Source organism: Coturnix japonica, chromosome 12 (assembly GCF_001577835.2).
Source record: "Coturnix japonica isolate 7356 chromosome 12, Coturnix japonica 2.1, whole genome shotgun sequence".
Classification (NCBI taxonomy): domain Eukaryota; kingdom Metazoa; phylum Chordata; class Aves; order Galliformes; family Phasianidae; genus Coturnix; species Coturnix japonica.
This window is the reverse complement of record NC_029527.1, coordinates 9990110-10014264: the sequence shown is the minus strand read 5'-3', so window position 1 is coordinate 10014264 and position 24155 is coordinate 9990110. Positions and strand designations below refer to the sequence as shown.

Genomic DNA, 24155 nt, shown 5'->3' with positions numbered 1-24155 from the left:
TGAACTGCTTTCCTTAATGCATGCAACAGCTCAGTTTTGGTTGTGCTGTTCAAGTTGTCGTCCATTGGTTAATGGTTCTTGAGCTTTAGACAGTTGAAAATTAGAGGCAGTGTTTTATTTTGATGACGCTGGAGTCAACATGTAGATTTTATTCAAACCTGGGCGCTAGATAGAGAACAAATTAAGCAGTTAAAAAGCCTATGAGGCTCAGGTTAGTCTCTGAAGATGTCTTGCAAGGAACTACTGAGTGTTATAAATGGACTGCAGGGCTGTAAAGCTTTGTGCATACATGTATTTCTGTGCTGCCTGCAGAGTTATCTCCTTGTGATGATTGTTTTTTATCGCTTTTGATACATCAGAAGCCTTTTAATATTAAGCTTAAACTTGCTTTGCCCATTTTTAACCAATAGGGACACAAAATGTCACAATGAGGTTTTTATTTATGTAAATGTGAGTGATATACTTAATCCAAAGTTCTCATGAGAGTCCAGGTCTGGCTTTATTCATCCTTTAAAAGCCAAAAAAAAATGGTTCCTTCTTTATGGCATTCACAGCAACATTATTTGTGATGGCCTAACCCTTGTAACTAGTTTGGTTTCTTTATTGATCATTCCATACGTTACTGCATTTGGAGAATATAGAATAGTCTGTTTGATTGACTGCTAAAACTGGGGGTTCTCTTGTGTGCAAATCAAATCAATGATGCTTAATTCAGAATTTGGAATGTATGTGAGGTGTGTTCAGAAATGTAGTAAGTTTTGATCCTTCTAAACTAAATAACAGGATGCATAATAATAAGTATTTTGATACAAAAAAGGATACTATGAGTCTGATGCTTCTAAATGAAAGAGAATAAATCTGTAGTTTAAACAACCAATAGAAATGAAATGGTCCTTCCATGCCGTGGCTGACTTGGTGTCGTGTCTTTGTACTCCCCAAAATCTTCTGCTTTTTTTCTTTTGTTTTTATCCAGTGTGTACACGATCAGGGGTAGGACAAAAACGTTGCAATCAAGCTTTGTGTGAGATTTTCTCAGCTTATCCTTGATCTTAAACTCATTGCATTGTACCTGTGTGAAGTTAACTTTGTGCAGCAGCTAATGTCATAAGGGATTGCTCAAAATTGCTTACCAGATTTCAGAATAAAGAATACCATGTGATTTGATGATTGTGTTCTGTGTTGGTTGAAAAGGCACAGGGAAATGCTCCATTTGTCTTTTTAAATAATAAAAATTGCATCAGGATTGTCATCTGATCTGTCAAAAGATTCAACAGCAATAACTACTGTCTTTGATCTCGTTACTTCCTTTTCCCTTCTGAAACTTTTTAATCTTTGCTTGAAAAATTGTTAGCTGTTGTAGATCTTGAGTGCTGGTTGTGCACACTTACTACAAAACCAAGGGTGATCCCTGAGGTCCCTTCCAGTCCAGACCATTCTATGATTCTGTGAGACGTGCTTGCTTTTGAAACCACTGAATTATGCATAGTGATAAAATACTATTCTTTGAATAGAGAAGAATTTAAGGCATTTCTTTGGTATTATCTTCTATACTACTTCAGTAACTTTTTAATCAAATTGCTCATAGTTCTAAATTGAGTTACTGCTACCCTTATAAAAACTAAGTGTTAACAATTATTATTTTCTTTATAATAAACTGATGTAAGAAAAATCCACTTTAACATGAATAAGCATTTGGTTCATCCTGAAGAGGATTGCAGAACTAAATATAATGCTAATATACTCTCATTCAACTGCAATGCAGTGTTTATAATAACTAGAATCAAAAGCCAGACCTATGCAGTTATTAACACTGTGATTGCATTTTTAATTTTAATTGAGCACACTCCTGTGGCAGTGATGAACCATATCTTTTTCCATAGATCTGAAACTTACACCTTGACAAGAACTGTTTCTGGAACCTGGAAAAAATTATATATATACAGATGTTCTTACCTGTCTGTTTTTCGTTCTCATTTTGGAAGGTTCTTGAGCAGCCTTCCTAGTTTGTGACACTAATAGTTTTCCATCAATGAGGCATCATTACCATGTGCCTGAAGAGCTGAGCTGGAAGAAGCTGAGACTTTAGAAGTATTGCTGCTGATCTTGTAGGGCTGAGGATGTTCCCTGTGGTTTCCTTGTCCCATAGAACTGGGGTGCAGTGAAAGCCAGCAGACTCATAAACTTAATGTTATTCCACATCTTGAATCTAATTTTTGTTCATTGTCAGCTGAGCTGCTGCACTGTGCAAAGCATCTGCTGTCAGAGTCACAGAATTCTGAATATCTGTTTAAGAAGATCCTTTGTGACTTGCTAATTATATTTCATGACAGTCCTGCTTTCTTTTGAATAATAATGAAACAGAAAACTCTCAAATTTAGTTTTAATAGAAACAAAATATATTCAGTGTAGTGATAAACCTTGAAAAATTGCCATTCACATGGAGTAATTATATATCATTACCTTTAGTTACTACTGGATTCTCTGTATTTTGCCTCTTAAGCAAAGGAAAGCATAAGTGTGCTGCATATACTGAAAGCAATTCAATTTGCCCAATTAGCAAAGTTTGATTGATTTCAGGGACTTTTTTTTTTTTCCATAGAATACTAGTTGTCTGTCGCTTCTAGGTGTAAAAATCTATTTTTTTTATGTTATTGAAGCTTAACTGAATTCCAGAACTTTCTATGCAGATTCAGTTGACAATTGTTTCAAATACCCACCCCCCCAAAAAAAGGATAAGGCAGTCATGTTATCTTTTCATCATGCTCCTTGAAATTAGTTGTGCTAGCCACAGCGAATACCCTGTGTTTTACTATTGTGTGCAACTTTCTCCTTCAAGACTTCGGGGTCTTGAAAATGCTCTGTTAAAAACTGATGCTGAGGGCTGTTTTTCACCACTCTTAGCATTTGGTAATAGGGATGTGAGAGTGCATTTGACAAAAGGAAATAGAAAAGTAATTAATTGGGTTTGAGTCTGCAGATGACAGTGTATCTCTGCTCACTTTAAAATATGAAAATACCATGAATTATGGACATTTGGAAGTAGTTTCCAATAACTTGAAAATGTCGTTTATTGAAGCAGTAAGGAATAACTCCAAAACTGGGGCTTTTTTCCCAGTTCGCTCCAGTACCTTTTGGCAGTTATGGGAGATTTAAAATAGTGAATGAACAGATAATCTGAACAAAAGCAATATTTTTCCCAGTTCTTCTGAAAGCAAAGAAACATAGCTTACTGAGAGAAATAATTTTAATGCTTGTTTCTCCTAAGACAAGGAAGGTTAATGTGACAGCAGTTCTTAATTATTATACCTCAACTGGTTTTCAAAAACTGCATTGGTTAGGATATTTCAACTGTATTTCTATAAATTAGGTGTGCCAACGTACACGTAGTGTCCTATAGGCAAGAGTAAGCCAATATTAAAATGCAGACCCTGTTATTTCCTTAGGTCTTGTTCAATAGAAATCTTGCTGAAGTAATGATTCAAACATAATCATTTTGCAAGAATAAGCAAGACTGACCTTTCAAATGTGATTTTCACCTATGTAGCCATCAGACTTAGGTCATGAATGCAATATGTGGAAGAATATATGGTAGTAGTGGTGAAAAACCTTTGTATGGGACTGAGTTCATTTTGCTTGCTTAAAATCATGCTACTCATTAGTGGTTCAAGACAGATAAAGAGCTGTATGACTCAACAAGTATCTGCTGCTATGTAATGAACTTGCTTATTTTGCATATGTAAAATAAGATAATGAATTGAAGAAAATCTTTTGAAAAGCTTGAGTTGGTCATTTTAGAGACAAAGGCTTGTTGTAGTGGTTTAGGCTGCAACTGATTTGTAGCTGAAAGTAGTATTTTAATAAGCCTTTTGTAAGGTCATAAAAATGTCTTGTCCCTACTCATATTTTTAGTGAACTTTAAACACATTCTTCTATGTGCTCATCTTTCCATTTCTCTGGATACTGTGTGTGTCTCATTTATGGGGTCATGTATGAGAGGAAATGCTCGGTACAATTACAAAGGCTATGATTTCTTTTAAGTCTTTTTAAATCAATACGTAGCTTCTGATGGCAACTTAATGACTGCCTCAGGGCACCTTAATTTTTTTTGACCAGCAAAATGATTTTGATGGGGATGAGAAAAAGGCAAAAGTCATTGTTTAGATTACTTGCAAGCATAGTTTGTTAAAAAATGATTGCAGTGATAACTCGGTGTGATTTTAATGGTTTTGGATTATTAAGTATTAAAATAACACTCTTTGTAGCCACAGTTCAATATGCTTCTTTCTTCTTATCATATGGTTTTGGTTGCCAGAGTAGGTTTACAGTGCTTCTGTTGAGATATACTTAGAAAATTAATGTGGACATCACTGACAACAAAACTTCCCTTCTGTTATCCCACCTTCATGTCTTTCATAAATATTATACTTTCTTTTGTGTTGCTCTAGTCAGTAATCATTTTCCTGTATCAATTATGATTCTGTTTTTGAGACCTTATTAGGATCACAGCAAGTAACCCATAATAACAGAGTAAAATAATGATAAACTTTCTTAGACGGTGAAGAACTCTTTGTAAACTCATTTTATGTCAGGATTTGATAGCATTTAAAAATTATTGTTAGAAGTTTCATTCTGTATCATTGTCACCAATGAATATTCAAATTCACGATCCTTCTTTTAAACAGAGATGCATCACATAGACTCTAAAATCAAAATGATATCTGCTAGTTTCATTTGGAAGTATAATTAAGGTGTATAATGTCATTTAACTGTTTAATGAACTCTGCATAATGTAATAGAATACAAATATTTGACCTTCCTGACAGTGACTGATGGATTGAAGTTGCATAGCATGATATCATTAGAATGTCAAATAACATCATTATTCATGATTATCAGGAATTATTCAGGTGAAATGGCAAATGTAATGGAAAGCTATTATTTGTGTGTGGGCTGCAGATTGACTTTCTTTGTCAGTGCCATTCTCTTGATGATACAGGGGTAAGATACTCAGATTTATTGAGCTACAAAGAATTAATGTCATAGGTTAAACAAATGTCAATAATATCAGGAAGGGATTTTCAGTAGGTCAGGTCATGTATTAAATGTCTAAGAGTAACTACTTGTGATAATATGTTATCTTCAATTCTACTTTGACTTCCACTAAATGTTGAAAACATCTTTAGATATGGGGATTTGCAGCATAAGAATATATCAATATGAACTGTTTTCTGGGTGATATTTTTGATGGGAGCCAAACAAAAATACAATTCAGACTGTGTGCAGTGGAACTGCAATTTCATCCTCTACTCTCACTAGCATAAATGCAGAATATAAACTTCTGTTCTACAAGGTGATTCATATATTCATATAATCATGATATTATCAAGCACACATATTACCACTGCAGATTCTCAGAAATAAAACAAATCCTCTTATAATTTAGCTGATTCCATTCTCAGGATAGTTTGTTGCTGTAGTCCAATAGCTTATGCATATGTTATCTTGCTTGATGAGATGTGGAAAATTGAAACGGATTAAAATGAATTTTAATGAATTATAATTACCTGTATTCATAACATATACTGAAGAAGAAAAAGCTTTGTGGGCCATTAGAGTTACAGTAGCAGATCTGAATTCTGTAAAGGTACAAAGATTTACATTTAGCTCAAACTGAATGATAAAAGAAACTGGTGATATGGCAAACAAGCATGAGATTTAGGTTCAGTCTTTTATCCTTTCAAGTGCAAGTGACTCAGTTTTTCATGACTTTGCATTTCCTGTGCACAAAACAAATTATGCTACAGTGTTTTACCAGATGTCCTTTATCTTTATTTATTTATTTATTTATTTATTTTCCTATCTGTTTTCTTCTTTGGCTTTATGTGTATTAGATTGACACAGGAAGCACAAAGAATAGCCTTACCCTCATGATGACATGCTTATCTCAAAATTGGCAGAATGGAAATGGCATCTCATTTTTTTGTGGATTTCATTAGTCAGGCAGATTCAGCACATACTATGTACTTTAGTTCTTAGTATCTCTAGAATTTAGAAGGTTTTAAAGTTTGTATATGCTTATGAGTAGAACACGCATTTCCTGCTACAGTGTATGTTTCCAGGAAAATCTCTTTATGGGTGAAATGCCCTTTTTAAGGTTAGTAAGTCAACTTGATTAGAAAGAAATTTGTCATTTATCTACTGCTGATCACAATCTTTGTTTTGTTTTTGTTTCAGATTGCTACTGTCTCAAAAGGGCTCTTAAAGCAAAAAGGCAATTTAGATGTGTCTGTTTAAAAACAAATTACAGAATCCAGTATATCTTGATGCCACATTGAATTCAATGAACCCGTGTCCTGAAGGCTGTTATGTTTCAGTATTTTGATCTGGTTTTGTTACGTACGTGCATCCTGTGTTTAGCTGGATCCAGTCTTCTTTGGAACTTGAATTTGTCATGTCCTTATTTTGTAGATTCATCCCATCTTGAGGGGTCAGTCTTCTTTGCTGTCCTTCAGGGACTTTCATGTCTTTCACAGTGAATTCAACTAACAATAATTTGCTTTGATCTAAAAGGCTGTTTTCCAATCTTACACGACTTGCTTTCTTTAGTTTGCCTTGCTGCCCTACCATGTATCCAAGTAGAAGGTTCAGATACTTACAAGACTATTTTCATTATTGTTTGTTTCAAAATGAATTTTTGAGTAATTCCTTCAGTAAAATAGAATAAGAAAGATTTAATCACATTCCTTGCTTTGATGTATATATGGCATAAGGACTGCTTCATTTTGATACTAGTGTTTGAATTAAATTTTTTTTATTATTTTTTTTAGTCTCAAGAAAATGTTGAATGTTCAGTACTGTAGAGCTGTGCATTGTAATCATAAAAAAAAAAATTGGAAAGATTGTGCTTGTAGCATTCTCATAAACACCTCTGTAGTCTAGTTTCAGCTTTAAAGCAAATACTGTTATAATGGCACATGTAGTTCTGCTCCCAATGTAGTAAATTCTAATGAAATCAATAAAAGCATAAAGACAGAATTAGTAGCTAACTCAAATGTCTCCATGAGAATGTAAAGTCTGTCTTATCTGTAAGAAGCTGATGGCCATAAAATGAAATGTATTTAAATACACTGCTAAAGATAATTAAAATATCATAGAGGACCAAAGCACTTCAGCTGTAGATATTCATTAAATTGACCATTAATAACTTGTTAAATAAAGGAATATTACTGTGTTCATAAATTTTGTATGCAGATTTTATTAAGCTGGCATGTTATGTGGATTGATTCCCTGACATCCCCTGGCTGAGGCTGTATAGATAATAGTGTGTTGTTCGAGTTTTCTATAATCCAGGAATTCTGACTGACATTTTCTAGCTGGAAATTACATTTTTTGTTCTGGGTAGTAATTCTTGCAACCAGTCGGCAATCAAAAAACATAATTATGGTGTTGTGATTGGAATGGCCTTATTGTTATGTCAGCATTTTTTCCCCACAGATTTCTTTTTTCCAAGACTTATAACTCAGGCATAACAATATTTTAAGAGTTAACAACTACAATTTTAATGGTTTTTTACATGCTGATTAATCTTCCTTCCATTCTTTCCTTTTCTTATTCAAATATGGGATTTCATTCTCCACACAGTATTATTAATATATTATTAACTCTGAAATTAACCTATCAGCCCCTTTATTGGTAAAAAAACAAAACAAAACAAAAACCCAAAACCTAAAATCTTTTATGTATTACTACTAAAACACTGTTATATTATAGGGAAGAACAAGAGGAAACAAGTCAGATTTTATAGTGTTTTGTTTATTAAATAAGTGAGTAGACTGGCAGCAGTGGAGTTGGTATCTAGACCAGTAAAGGGGAATAAAGGAAATGAGCATGATGGAGATTCCATAAGTTTTTATATAAATCTAAAATGTGTAGCCCCTTTTTAGGTCCTTAATGTGCTATTTTTGAGAATATTTTCTTTTCTTTTTGCTTAAAAATGAATTATATATCGTAGAGCCAAAATCATGGTTGTCTATAATAACTCAGTATTGCCCATGGCAAGATTTTTAATGTCTAACTGGAATCCCCTTTAAGCAGTCTACTGAGTATCTTAGACTCTTTTATGACCTCAGTCCTGATGTCTTTATTTGATAATTTTTTTTTTTTACATTAATAAATAAATCACTGTTATTTAAAAGCAGCAATTGACATGTGAACCTTTCTTTTCTGTTTATCATTCATATAATAGAAATGTTGATAGAGTTCTTGCAACTAAGAGTACAAGGGGTTTGCTTTGTCATGTTTTAAGGCTTAATTTTCTCAGGTGTGCCTTAAAATGTGAATTATAATGAGGATATCTGCAGCCTTGATTTTTAGCAGCAATAATATACTTTCTGGCATACATCTGTTTATAACTGCAGTTGAAATATCTTTGTAAGAATATAGACCTGTGAACTTAACCATGACACAATGTGTGACCAAACAGGTCTCTCTATGATAACAGTAAATGCATTTTCAACAAGTTCCACAGAGCTCTTGGAAAAATCTGTTTATTTGAGAAGCTGCACAGTGATAAACATTGGATAAGAAAGCATCAGAGCATCTATGCCAACTCATTACTAACAATATTATCTGATTTGTTTTGGTTTTACTGGGAGATTTTCTGTTTTAATGCAAACTGAAAATTAGAAGATGTTCGCTGTCCATTAACAAGAAAACATCTCAGTTTTTTGAAATGAATTGTTTAGGCTTTTAACTAGAAGTACAGTACTGGATGTAGTATTGCAGTGGGAACTGTTTGTGTTTAGTCTGAGGGTGAAATGTACTTTAATAATACTTACAAGGCAGCTTTCGCATGGTGTAAGTAATTCACTGTAATTGATATCAGTGGGATTGACAAGTTTGGGAAAGAAACTGAGAGAAAAAACTTTTTAAACACAGCATCAAAATGTTTTAGATTTGATTGAGTTAAAAGTAAGGATGTTTCACATTTATCTGTAAGAAGAAAGCTGAGAAAGCACGAAGGGTTTTGTTCATTAAAGAGTTGTGTGCTGCTGCCCATGCTTGACCTTTTCGCTAGAGAAATATGAATTAAAAGCTGAAAATAGGACTACTGTACTCAGTTCTTTTTTTCTGCCTATTGTTAAAACGCCTATCTCACCAGGCTGCTTCCAACAAAATGAGCTTTCCTTTGGTTATTACAGCTGCTCAGAGAAGTGGGTAAGCTCCAGGCTTTAATTATTGACTCTCACTCCCTGAAAATAAATAGAGAAGCCATTTTTATTAGCCAGGACTTTATTGCCCTAGGTGGTATCAGAATTTCCTATGAATTTTGTAATTAGACTGGAAACATTATGTTCCAGAGAGCATAGATCTGAAAAGGACGTGTTATACTACTTAGTGGGATCAGAAAGGTGTGTGTTTAAAATGTGATCTCAAGCAGGAACACTGAGAAAGAAGCTGCAATTTTTGTGAGGTGAATGAGGGAGTGAAACACAAGAAAGATAACTGTACCCATTTCATGGTCACAGTTATGTGTTTATGTTCTTCTGGTGGATGTGTAGAACTTTTGTGATGCACCTTCTATTCTCCCTGACGTAGAGTCCTTTCAGCTATGTACTATGCAAGGCGGGTTTTTCAGTACCGCTGTTAATAGCAGGATGTTCATTCCAGCATGTTTTGGGGTGTATTCCAGAACTGATCCTTGAATTTATTTTGTTGTTTTTTTTTTTTTTTCCCTCCCAATTGTTGGATAAGTTCTAAACAAACAAAAGCTGAATATAAAAGCTGAAATAATTTTTACTTTAAAAAATGGGTATCTACATGCATGTGTGCACACGCATGTACCTACAGACAGAGAAGTACACATATATTATTCAGAGAATTTATTGTACTTACCCTGAGCAGTTGGGTCTTTGAAGCTTCTTGCTTACATCACGCAGACATATTGATTTATAAAATAGGGAATATCTTCATCATGTGATAATTCTGGTGTAACATGCTGTTAATGTAGTTTAGGGAAATATCCTCAGGGAAAATAGAAATGGCATGCTGTAGTAAGTTCTGCTCATTATCTGAGCAAAGGAACAGCAACAAATTAGTTGGAAGTAAATCAGAAGGAAAAGCTCACATCTGAATTTTTTGCCACAGTAACTCTAGAGTGTGATATGGAAGTATCTCCCGGTGATGAAGTTCATATCACATATAAAGTATCAGTGTTATTCAACTGTGATATGGTTTAGTTTTTAGAAGGACTAACGTAAAGAGAACCAAAATGAGAAATCTGAGGAGTGTAAAGCGTATAGCAAAGTAAGAATTCATTGGGATATTATTCAAACCAACCTGTTCCTGCAGGATGTTTTCATTTTAATATAGCTCCTTATTTAAATAGAAAGTAACAAAATAAAATTGCACAGGTTTGCTTAGAAATGGGAGATTGCCAGAAAATTGTTGAGGAAGCCCCAGTCGTTGTCAAAAGGTGACTTTTTTTTTTCAGTTTGTGTGGGGAATTCTCTACTGAATGTTCTTCTAAAAGTCTGGGTTATTTGGAGTGGGGACATACTTCATGAAAACTTGTTTGTTGCAAGGCAGTGTTTATGTATCCAAACTCAGAGGAGATATATAAATACATTTCAAATCAGAATTGTGACACACAAAAGGTCCATTTTGAATGGCGGAAACAAAGGATTCAGTAAGTCAGGAGGGGAATCTTTATATGTATGAGCAATTTAAAAGTAGTAGGTTTTAATTATTTTTTAGTTTTAGGTTTCTTAAATCAGTACTAGAGACTGATGGCTGTGTCACCTATGCCTGATGTGATCACTTGCAACATATTGGTGGTTTCTTAGCATGTGTCACACACTTGGAGGCAGAAGTCATCCCTGGGTGTTCTGGTTGAATGAGGATGATACGGTTCTCTTGACTTTACACATTGATTGTTCATAGGTGTAAGATGCTTATGGAAATAAAATATTACTAGCTCCAAACTGCCTTGCATAGTTTGACTATGGGCTGCAGGCTTTTTCTCCAAGCTTGTTTAACTTGGAATAGACTAAACCTCCCTATCTGCTTGCTTTCCTCAATGCAGAATTTTTTGACACCTGGTACACACAGAAGAACACTCAAAGACAAATTGCCATGACAACCCCAGAGTCACCTCTCAGCTGACTTTATGCTGCTTTTCTGTCCAGCTCTCTCACAGTAGCATCACCACAGAATAAACTGAGAAGTAAAAGAGTTTTCCTCAAGGTGAATATTTAGCAAGTAATTTGTGTGGCTTGTTGAAGCTGTAAGAATCTGGTGGACTTTGCATTATTTTGTCTTACTTATGACTTTTGAATAAAGATATGTTAAATTGCGATCATTTGGTGAGTTGTACAAAAGGAGTTAACAGAGACCATTGGAAGGGTGTGCCTTGGGGCAGTGCATCAATAGTGCAGGGGAAGTTGGCCATGGCTGCTGTGCCTGGGATGCTGAATTGCATTCACTCGCCTTTTTGCATTGCTGAATGTTAAGCAAGAAATGGATGGATTATGAAGGCTTCCAAGTAGTGCAAGAGATACGTATGTGTTGAGTACATCAGATTAAGTTGATAAATATTACAAGATGGCTGTAACTTTTCATTTTCCTTTGATGTGCCAGAATGCTTTCTGCGATACAAGTTACCTTTGATACATTGAACTGATGTTCGAAAGTTGTATGCCTAATCCTTCCCTTCATGTCAAAATTTGCAAGTGAAACACTGAATTCAAACTAGCTTTTTTAACTACGCTTTTAACTCTTTTAGCTCTTAAAAACAAAACCACAGCTAAGTAGTTGATTAGAAATCACATTTTTGCAAATCGAGTTGATGCTTGCCCTCCATTTTTTATCATAACCAAGCCGTGCTGTTGTCATAAAGTAAAATATGTATTTTTCAGTATATTTAATTACAATTTTGAATGCATATTCATGAAAATACTTGGTTGCCTGTCATCTGGGGTAGTGGTGACCTCTTGCTTGCTTATTTTTGCTAGTTCAGCTTGTCCTGTGACACTTTGTAGTCATTTGACAACGCCAGAATCTGAACGCCAGAACTCAAAAGACGTCAGTCTAGCCTGCGACAGAGATAATATAGTGTCCAGGTCCCGTAACCCATCTCTCCAACTGTGTTGTTCTCTGGGAGATGTAGTCTTCTTCTGTAAGTTGCAGATTCAGTAAAATTATTCAATCTTTATATGATGTTATGATGTGGAATACTGATAGCAAAATTACAACATTATTAAACCATGACAGGTAAGACCAAAAATCCAGGAGATACGGGACATGAAGGAGGACCTGGTTAGAGAAATCTTGCTGACTGAAAAATTCAGGAGCTAAGATAAATAGCAAAATCCTGGTCACATTTTTGAAAGTAATATTGAGAGTTGGTCTTAACAATCATAACCATTCAGAGCTGCTTCAGATAGTTGACTATCTGAAACCCTATTTTTCTATATATATTTAATTCCATTGGTTTCCTATTGGGAGCAGAATGAAGAAATAAATGAAAGTTTAAATTTTTATTAGGCAATGTTTTCCAAATGTTTATTTCTATTCCATCATAAGTGTTTGTTATGTTATTAAGCATATATATATATAAGCATTTAAAATATTATCAGAAATATAATTTCAATATTAGCAAACAGCTACAGACAGCTATTAAAACAATTTCTGAAAATTAAGAAATACTTTGTTTTGTTTGTGAACAGTATATTAGTATATCTTTTTTTTTGTTCCAGATGATTTTCCTTTCAGTAAACTTTCCATTTACTTGTGAACGTTTTTACCACTCTCTTTTGCTGACAGACTTCTCCACCCATTCATCTGGTCTCAATTTCTATTCAGATCCTTCCCTTTTAGCATTCGTCTCCATAAATGTCTGTCTTCATTCTCACTGCTGTTACATCTGTTCTGGAGAGACAATAAGAACATTTCTCCATGTGCTCCTGTAGATACAGGATGGGAAGAAAAAACAGAAAAGAAATCCTATACATCTGTTCTTTTGGAGGGGTAGGGGAAAATAAGAGGTTTGTTTTCCCACACAACAGCCATATTCTCCATTATCTTTCCTGAAGCACAATCATGTAAAAGAAATGCATTTTCCCCATGATGGAAGGGCAGTTTGTCTTTAGTGCAGCAGAATTTTAGGAATTAGAATCTTGAAATTGCTTTCTGTCTTCCCAAGCAATTCAAAATGCTCAGAGTGCATCTTTCATCCTTCCAGCTGGAGGAGCATGTTTGAGTATAGTTCAGCTGAATTGTGCTAAATCTGTTGTTGCCTCCCAGCAGAGAGGACAAGGCTTTTTGGTAAATTTGTCCAACATTGCTGTGTGTGCTTCCAGCAGATTGTTACATGGCTTTGATGGATAGGATACAGGTAGGAAAAATCACCATAACATCTGGGAAAGCAAGAACACAGGCAATGATGTTTTTCTGGAAGAAGGTGACCACCTAGAGGTAATGACAGATGGTGAATAAACAAACTTGTCATGTGATTTGATCAACTAATTGTGGTTTTGGACTGCATAGTGCAGTGATACCAAGCCAACAACAATCTACATTTGATGTATATTGAGACTACCTGGCATATTGAGTCAACTTAATCTACAGTGTGTAACATCTTTCACCTCAGCAGTAATTTCAGAGGAGAATTTTAGACAATTGTCTTAAATACTGTCATAAGGAATGTAAAAGTGAATGCCATGCTTAAAGAAGAAAATGAAGTAGTTCTTTGAAGTGAGGTGTGTATTACAGCTTCCTGACAGAACATGATGGACTGCTATGGAAGGTTTAAATGCAAACAAGGTTTTTAACAAAATGTATGATGATTAAAAATAAGATATGATTAGGAGTAAGAAAAAGAATAATTAGAAATCTTGAATATCCAAAAAGTTTGAGTCTAAGATGTCTGCTTCATAGGTTTCAGATTTAAGGGTTAGAAACACCACTGAGGCATAATATGAAAAGAGTTCTGTACTTGTGGAGAACTTCCATTAGATGATTTAATAAGTAGTTTTTAAATTCTCAGGAGTCATTGATGTCTAAGGCACATCTCCTTCTTGAGATCTCCAATTCAAACAATTTTACTCTGCTTTCAGACAGCTTTTTTTTTTTTTTTTTAAATTATTTGGCATATGATAACAAATTAGAACTAATAATCCTGATTTATCTACTGTTTTTTAAAATGCAAGAATGTTGATTGAGGTTTTTATAATATGGACCTATTGTTAATGACACAATCTACGTAGGATAACACTAAGGAAAAAAAGAACCCCCTTCTCTTGTTGACTGCAGCGTTCACTGAGGCAGATGTTAGATGCCTCTTCTTTCTTTTTTTCCTTTTTTAAAGCAAATACTTTTATTCAAACCACTTGATTTTCCTGCTATTTATGAGATATGATAATTGCAGCAATTTTAAGATCAAAAAGTTAGTTCTAGTCATTTGAACACCTCATGTCTTTGGGGATTTGGGAACATTATATTAATCAAAAATGTACAAAGGCTTAAAAAAAATCCCCACATTTTGTAATATGTTTGAAGGAGTGCATGAAATGTGATGATTCTTTATGTGGAATGAATAGCGTGGAGAGTTTAGTCAGTAGGGGAGAATCAATGCACTAGAAATCCACCAATTGCCAATATGGGAAGAAAAATATCTGTGCTGTACTTCAGTTTGATGCTTCTACAATGGAGAAGATGTATACATATACAAAATGCAGTTAGGGATTAAAAAAAGTGATTATAGGAAAAAACAAAATTATAAGAAAGTTTCCAATTCTAATGAATGAACTCTTTAATGTGCTGGTAATGATACTTTATTGAAATTGAAAAGTAAAGATCGTATGAAAAGAATATTCCCAAAGCGATATCTATGGACTAGAAATAAATGCAGTCAGCATTAGGGCTGTACTTTAATCTCTGTATTTTCCAGAATTTCCTCTTTAAAATGTCTCGTCATTGTGGGTGTCATACAGGCATCCTGTTAGTATATGCTGCAAAGCAAGGGAAGTGTGATGGTTTGTCTGCAGCACAGGAGATGTGTCTGCAGCCTTTCTCTGTGTAAGTTGTTGTGCCTTGTGAGGCCACGTAGGGGTACTGGGTGAGGGCATGCTGGTCACACTTACACTGTCTGGTTTGGTGACAGTAACAGGGAAAAATGCTTCCTCCTTTAGCTAGTTCCGAAGTTTTATAAAGCTGTGACTTGTGGCTCAGGACAGCTTATTGCTAGCAGCTCAGTGCATCCTCCTTCTCACGCTTCCTGAAATTTTTTGATCCTGAGATTGATCCCTTCTCTTTGCTATTCGCTTGGTGTGAGATCTGTTGCCTGCTCCTCAGCTGTTCAGCCTGGATAAAGCAAACAGACCATCCTGGATGCACAACTTGATCAGCATTGTGTGGCTTCCTGATACCTTCCAAAAGCTTTGCAGAGCTGCTGGGTGAAATGGAAATATCTGCAGTTTGAGCAGTGAGTCTCAGACTTGCTGAGGTAGTAGTGCTTCCCTTTGGAAATTATTTCATTGTGTATTAGGTCCACAGTCTGTTATCCTAGGTGCTAAGCTTGTCAGTGTGCGATTGTGATGAAGGATCTAGAAAACAAGCCCTGCTTAACGCAAACAGATTATAGAATAAAACAATTAACTATATTCAGACAAGTTAAAGAATGTGCATCCATGTCCTCTTACAGCAGTGTTTCTTTAGCTGATACTGCATTTCACAAAGTGAGCAAGTTCAAACATGACAAATTACTAACCTGAATGTTTAAGCCATTTGTTGAACACAGGTAACTACAAATTTTCCAGTGCATTTCTGCATTCCCATCTACATATTTGCTTGTGTGTTCAAATATCAATTGTGTGCAAACTGTACTGTAATCTTCTGGTGTCCTTAAGCAAGAGGAATATGGAACTGAAATGCCGTTTTAATTTCCTTTGAAAAGAGAGCTCTTAATTGTTGATAATAAATCCAGAAAGGCCTTCTAGGATGAACAGCATGAGGAAATTAAGCTGGGGATTGGCTAGTACAGAAAAGAGTACAAAAATGTGCCTTCCAGGCTAATGATAACATAGGACCCCAACGATTTTATGTACTAGGCACTTAAATATTTTAATATGCGTGGTGTTACCTTTTGCAGGTAATCTGAAGTGTCTTTTAAAGCCATAAAATCAAGGGAAAATGTTCTGTGGGGGGAAAAAAAAAGAAAAAAGAAAAAAGAAAAGCAACCTAGAAAGAAGGGAAACATTTTCTAGGCAACTACTGAGGCTTCCTACAGAGAAGCAACGTCTGGTAGGTGTCATACTTCTGATGAATTTTCTACGAAGCTGTGTCAGAGCAAAGCAATAGCAAATAGGCTTTCTTAGGTGTAAGAACTTCCTTTCCAGTGTGAGATAAAATCCTGCACTCTGAACTTGAAGCAAAAAGAGCAACTGGCAAGGTTTAAGACTTGGTCAGGGTAGAAACTTGGAGAGATGGCTAGGTCAGCTCCCATGCAGTGTATCTATGTGATGCTGATGTTATATAGCGCTTCATTTCTGCAGCACATGTGGTGATTTCTAGAACATATTTTTCCTCTTCTGCTGTGTGTCAGTTATTTCATACATCTATCATATTTATGTTTTGTAAACTGAAGTTTTTGGTCCATGTGTCTGTAGTCATTCTGAGTTAAGAGGCTTTACCCAGTAGGTTTCTTGCTTACTCTGCTCCCTTAGAGCACGCAGCTAAAAAGTAGAAAAATTAAGTCCAGGAGGTACATTGGCACTAACAACGAAAAATACAAAATAATAACACCTTCGCTAAGAGTCTCTAACAAATGTGTGATCACATTGAGGCCGTGCTGCAGGGTGTGAAGAAATGAAGGAGTGATGGTATCAGGAGATAAGTCACAACCTAGATTTCTCAATGCCTGGTGGTTTGCTTATGTGCCTGTTGTTGGTGGATTCCTGCACAGATATTGAACTGAAAAACTGCAGGAATATAAACTTAATAACAACTTGTGTAGTTTTTGAAACTGAAAAACATTTACGTGGAGTAAGAAAAGTTGGATTTGTTGTGTTCTGCTTTTCAGTAAGAACACATTTCTGTAATGCCACATAAATACTTGAAAAATATCAAGTACAAGCAATGAAGTGCTAACACTTGATTTTAAGAAAGTGTAGTATGTAGAAGCTGAAAATAACTGATCACTATTATGAGCTCAATTCTGTTCCTTGAATATCTTATGTTCCCTATTATCCTTGTGGAAATAAGGGCTTGTGGGTTGTGCCTGCATGAGGGTCTTGTTCTGAATTCAGTCTGCAAGTTAGTCCCTGAAGCTCAGCACTGGCTATTCACAACATTTATTTAGGGAGGCAAGGCAGTATGGAACAGCTGGTGGTCTCAGATTGATTCCTGCTCTCAGAAAGGCGACGCATTCGCTGTGCAGTTTCTTTACAGGCCATTGCCTTACTTTTTTTCTTTTTTTAAAATTAAAAGCACAAGAACAATTTATTAAAGTACTGTTAATATCTTCACATTTTAATTTTCCTTAATCTTTCTTATAAATGTCATGGGTTACAGTTGTCACACATTCACAATGTGTGTTGATACAGCTGTAGGTAGGGAAGAGTCTGGAAATTTTGGAATTGGAGGTTGTGAAAGATATTTCAGGCAAATTTTTTTTAATCTGTGTAACTGTTGGGAAGATGTGTGGTGTTGGTTTCCATTCTTAAAGGAATTCTCTAATGTTCTTTTTTCCTTTGGTTTTCCTTAAGCAGCAGAATAGGTATATCAGAAAAAAATTGAATTTTTCAAGAGCTGTTTCCAATTACAGTTTGATACAGTGATCTTTAAATAATTTTTAGACTTCTAGAAAATAGTTATACGTATATTTTATCATTCATATTTATACATGGCATTTTATCTTTTTTCTATTTTTTTAAATTGTGGTTCAAGCATAATTCCACATGCTATCAATTAAAAGAGCAGAAAATTACTAGAATTAGCAAAGCAGTATCTGTAGCAGGGGGATGAATACCTTGCATGGGCAGTCAGTCTTAAATCTGAAAATTTAAAGCGAATTCACATGATTCAAAATGAAATGTAGAAACTGTTCATCTCATATCATAGACTTCCTAGTCCCTTTGTGAATAGAACTGAAGATATCTTCTTCCATCTCTAGCATCACACAAGCAGTGACCAGGATTCCTAGGTTGTAAGACCGTGGCCTAGGAGACCTGTATTCATATCTCTAAGACAAAGTAAATTGTAATTTCTTTTAATCTTCTCTCAAGAGTTTCATTTAAGGTTTTATTTTCTTGAGAGTCCTGGTAGTGGCAGAGCAGTAGGAGTAGAATCAGTTGCTGTGAAACTGACACATCACAAAGTGCCAAATATTTTGCTTCAAAACCTACACAATTAATGTTTTTCTTTTTACATGTTTAGACGTCAAATGAAAAATAAGTATTGGGAACTCACGCAACATCGTAAAATGTACCACATCTCTTAAACAAGCACCAAAAAAATTCCCCACCAATTCCGTTTATCTTACTTGGAGAACTGAATTCCCATATTTTACTATATTTATTTTGACGAAATGCTTTTTATAGGGAAATAAATATTTTGGTGTAATAAATAATTGGGTATCAAAATATGCAGTGCTTTGGATTGAGTTTGTGTCATTTTTAATTAGTATTATTGGCTTTAGTATTGAAGTTAAAGCAAACAAACAGGACAGCAGTTTGAGCACTAATGCTCAGTTGGTATCTGAATTGTATTGCTTATGGAACTAATAGGTATTGGGGAAAGTATTGGTTTGGTTAATTGTGTGGAATATACCGCATTTTGTGACAAAACACCATTAGTTTGCTACTTTTTCCCTATAGTGGAAATATGATAAGCTCACTTTTTTGTATAGATTGATGTTTAGCTTCTCTTGTCATCTTACTGTTTGTTGCGGAAGTGCTTGAAACATTATTACCATTCAAAGCAGGACTGTTGTATTACTGCATAGAAGGCAACAATCAGAGAAAGTGATGGTCTCATTGTAAAGGCAACCAATGAGGTCTTCAGAAGGCTGGATTCACTTCCCAGCTTCACCAGTAACTTTCATGTTGTTTCATCGCTGTCTCAGGAAATCAGGAACTGCAGTGATGTTCTTACAAGGCTGTAGTTTTCATGGGCTTATTTTCTGATACATGAATGTTTGTCATTTGATATCTCAAATAGCATAGAGACATTAGTGCTTGTAAGGTGTTCTGAGATGCTCTTTACTAACTATTACCCTTTCCCAGTAATGAAGAAAATGTATATCCATTTAAAAATAGCATGGCACAGTTAAACAGGAAATATAAATGTATGATGAATCCATTCTTTAGCCAAAACAAAATAAGAGAGAAGCAGATTGTGATCTACCTTATGATTCACCCCCAAAGACTAATATTAATAGTTCTTATGTTTGTCATTTATTCAACGTTTTCTTCTAGAGAAGAGGAAATACATGTGGGCTGGAGAACTCTGCTTTGTGTTGGTGTGGCTGGGTCATTTCTTATTCTTAGTTCCATATGGTACTCTTTAAATATTAAAAATATTCCCAAAGAATAACTTTTAAAGTAAACTTCCACAGATGGGTTTTGGTAAGATGTCAACAAACATGACCTTTCAATCTCTAGTGCAAATGGCAATAAAAGCCTAGCCCATATAATCTGCCTGCAAATAGCTGTAGCTTCACTGATCTAGTCTAATCAAAGGAACAAGCCCACAGGGGTTTAAAGGATTTCTTGCTGTTGCTGCAGCCATTAATTTAATTGCTAGAGTACAGTGAACTCTCAGAGTACAGTAAATGTTTGGATCTGTAGGGAGATAAACAGCTGAACCCTTGGAAAAAAAAAATCTAAGGCAAATAGGGTTTTCTCTGCAATTAGTGTTGTCTTAAAATATGTTTTAAAAGCAGACCCCAGTAGAGCTGACACAAGTTATCATCTGCATTTCCATGTAATGTACCACCAGTTATTCCAGCATGTCCTGCAGTATCTCTAGTGAACGAGTTGAAACCACCCAATAGAATGCTGAAAGAGAACTTGTGTGAATCATGTGTGTGGTGAGGATGAATTCCATCAATGGCCTTATTGCTGCCATCCTCCTCTTTTTAAACTTATAGTTTGAATTTTGGGATGTCTTTCCACCCAAGGATGTATTTTCACGGTACTGGTGCATTTCTAATTGCATTTAAAACTAATTAGTGGACAGAGTAGTGCTTAAATAATTAGTGAAAGGTAAGGAACTGATTACATGGGGGAAAAAAAAGACTTCTTGTTGAACAGAAAGTGCTTTTAACTGTGCAGGTCTGAAGTGATTCCAGCTTGAGGAATGTTTATGAATTTTAATGTTGTGGTGCTTCTCAAAGTAATCAGATTTGCCTTTCTTTCAGTTTCGAAGATACTTTACTCTTGGTATTAGTATTTAAACATGTGGCAATAGCAGTGGAGTTATACGGTGTATTTTTGTTTTAATCAAGGTCAGAAAATTAATGATGTTTTCAAGAAAAGTGATTTCTCAGTAAAGCCTTTGAGCAGTTTACTGGTCAGTGAAGTTGGGCATTTTCCCTTTTGGCAATGCACATTCCCACATATGGAATGATGAAACCATTTCATTTAATAATGAGAATTGGCTTGAGGCTAAGCCAAACTTCAAATCAAACAAAAAAGAAATTCTTATTGGGTTAGAGTTTAAATTGTCCTCTACCTGCTCTCTGTCACTGTTCCAATGCATTCTCATTTTGTTTGACCTCACACTGATAGCTGTAGGACTTGGGATAGCCACTGTCAAGCCTGTATATTTCTCCTGACAGAGATGGGTTGTGTGAGCCAGTTCACTGCCAAAGAAGTAGATGTGCAAGTAGGTGGGGATCCTCACAATGGCTGTAAATTGTTAGCATAGCACTGAGGGATAGCTCTGAGAGATTTTTGGACAGTTAGATAAATGAGGAATTATTTTTACTGTATGAATGATGTATTAACATCACTGTGAATTCTAATTAATTAATGAGCTAAGCATTCTGCAGACTTAATTGTAGCTTGCAGTGCTGCAAAATATTTAGGAGGAACAGCACTTGTGGTATCTTTCTAGTAAGAGTACAAATATATTACAGCATTAATGTGACTGTTTTCTTCTTAATAGAAAGTTGAAGGCTGCCTTTGTTTTCCTTTTCTCACCCATATATAACCCCATTGGCTTTTTGTCATAATAAAGGACAAGCAGCTTAGTGCTCCATCCGAGCTATGTGGTGTGATGTGGTTTGTTCTTTGCTGTTTCATGTACAGTAGGCAGTTTTATGAAACTATTTCTCACTGGGCTCAGTTGAAGATTAAAAATAATAACAACAATAATAAATGATCTTCAAGTTCATTTGTCAATCAAAGGTGACAACCAAAATGCAGGCAAATTCCAGGAAAACTTGTTATTGCCAGACTCTTAACAGCATGGTCTGCATTACAATCTCTTATAAATGCACATTTTGCAGTAACTAGTTTGCCAACAAACTTCACAGCACATAATGATGCATGTTTTTCTTTAACATAAATGACATTCCAGGTTAGTTATTCAACAAGCAGCATTGCATCAACGTGTCTCAAAATGGGGTTAGGAACCATTCTTTTCAGTATTGTACAGTCCACAGGGAAACATGCTTGATGTGTCAGAAATGTTGTTTTTTTTTTTCTGTATGTTGATATTGTAAACTAGAAATATATTTTATATAGAGATAGATAGATAAACATTCATTAAAAAGTAAAAAATTTCAGCAGTGCCCTCAGATTAAATATAAAATAAAATAGGTTTCTCGGGCTTACAGTAATTAAACTGTTCATGACTGCATGTAATTACATCATTATGTACACAGTCCTGTTTCCGTAATTTGGATCATTGGAGGCCAAAGTGTCAAAATCTCTGTAATTATGTTTAATTCCATTTTAACATTTCCCAGGGGAACTGCTTTGAGTTTGTTTTCGAACCTCAAGAATTAGAAAACCTCTTGAAGTTTGAGTGAACTGTGTAAGTTACAGCTATTCTAAATTGGTTTGATAATGCAATCATTAGTTTGCCATTCCTTTTGATCTTTCTCTCTGATTCTAATAAACATGCAGGAGTTATAGTAACCTAGTTCTTTTAGACTTAATAAATCTAAATTTTAGATTTTAGCAGCCAAAGTACAGAATGAAGTTATTCCATTTTTTCATACGAATATGTGCTTCTCTAGTCTGTAATCAACATGCAGAAATTGTGAGTGTAGGGAAGAGCTTTTTCTTTGGAATACATTCTGAGAAGTCCTATTTGACTATATTTAAGTCTCTATAGGAGTCTAATATGGCTTTTATTGTCCATTCCATGCTTTCATTTATTTAGATTTTAAAAAGTGAGAGGCTTTTAAGATAAACAATGGCGTACCTTGATAGCTGTAAATATATATGTGGGGCTTTCTTTGATCATTAAGATTTTTTCACTTTATTCAAATGTTTTTAAAAGTATCTCTATTCCTGAAATCATAATAGCAAAGCTACAGTGCTATCTTTGAAACCATAACCTACTTAAAGATCCTATTTGTTGTAGTTGTGTTAATCGTATGAAATGAGTAACTGCATGGCATTTTTGTGTGAGATTTAATCTTTGTTGCTCACAAGACTCTGGCTGTTGAATTCCGTGGGCTTTGATTTGAGATGTAAACTAGGTATAAAAGCTGCACTCCATCGTATTAGACATGAAATCAAGTTGGAGGTCTTCCACCAACAGTCTTTGACCTTGAAGTGATTTTTGCCTTTTCCAGCCTCACTTTCTCAGTTGTAAAAGCAGTGAAATGGTGATCACAGCCAGTAGAAGTTCAAGTCCTCCAATTTTTCGTAGGTTCTGAAATGATGCAGTTGAAGAAGTGCCAATTTTTCCATAGATGATAGAATAAGCCTGAGCATCAGGATTGCTAATTAGACTGAAACTAACCCCTTTATGTCTCAGATTCTCCATATACCATGACAGTATAATTGTTTTCCTACCCTCCCATGTTTTTTAAAATGTACTCATTAAATGGTAACCTTTTTGAGACAGATTCCCACATATTATGCGTGAAGCTTAAAGGCATCCTCAATGAGCTATTTTTAGTATAAATTAATAAATAACTTGAATTTAAAGGATGAATAAGACCAGTTAATTTCTTTAGCAGATACACGCTTTTTGTAGAAACCAGAGAGATTGCTTAAAGTTTGTATACAAAGATTTTATGTTTCAAAGGGTATAAAATACAGGATGCAGTTATCTCATCAAGAAGAAAAACAAACTAATGAGTCAGAATTCCTGTTAGCATTGATTCTTTCAAGAATTCTGGTAGCTACTCATATCTCTGTCTGTAATTGACCTCTTGAGACACCTTTATTGTTTGTCTAGTGGACAGGGGGAATGTAATGCTTATGTATCAACAAGGAGAACCAGCCTCCAGACTAATAGCATTAAAAAGACAGCTTGATTCTTTTCACGTACTTAATAACAGTATGTGTTCATTGTATATAAGCTTCTAGGGACCCAGCCTGGAAATTGGGAGTGCTGTTATACTAATTATGGCATAGACACGTAACAAAAGATGTTCCTGCCCCAAGAAGACGAGAGCACAAATTATTTGCTAATTATATATAGTTCCTTTAATAGTGGTGTGGATGAACAATAAATGCCCATTGTTCCCTGACCTTTCTATGTATGGGGTTTTGTCCATACCAAGAAATGGATGCAAATACCATTACTTCATACTATCACATTCAAAAGGTAGAGACGAGCCAGTGCTTATGGGAAGACAAGGTATAATCAAAGTGTCAAGAGGATGTCTACATTTACCAGCACATGACATTGTAGTGGATACTACTGGAAAAGATACTACTGGAAAAACAAAGCCTAGGAACTACTTAGATCAGAGAGGACTGCAAGTTTCAAATGCCAAGAAGTCACTGAAATGCCTATTGACTTAGAGGGAGGAAAAAGAGATAGTATTAACTTTTTTGGCTGCCAGGCTTAGAATAATGAAAGACTTTATTTCATAGTGAAAATACTAGTCATAGAAGGAGGCAAGGAAGCTTAAAAAGACTTCATAAGAAATGTTTAGCACAAGAATGAGGAGTAGATGAGCCAAGTAT

At 35.1% G+C, this 24155-nt stretch overlaps 1 protein-coding gene across 4 annotated transcripts in view; it reads left to right on the top strand.

Annotated features, from left to right (window-relative positions):
• Positions 1-24155, top strand: part of FHIT (fragile histidine triad diadenosine triphosphatase) — a 504434-nt gene that overhangs the window by 145204 nt on the left and 335075 nt on the right. Inside the window, exon 7 of one of the 4 annotated variants that reach the window (XM_032447239.1) lies at positions 6235-7943. The exons of the other annotated variants lie outside the window; for them this stretch is intronic. Within the exon in view, the coding sequence (XP_032303130.1) occupies positions 6235-6294 (60 nt within the window). The 3' untranslated portion in view covers positions 6295-7943. Of the gene's footprint in view, positions 1-6234; positions 7944-24155 lie in introns of those variants that run through there. 4 annotated transcript variants of the gene reach the window in all.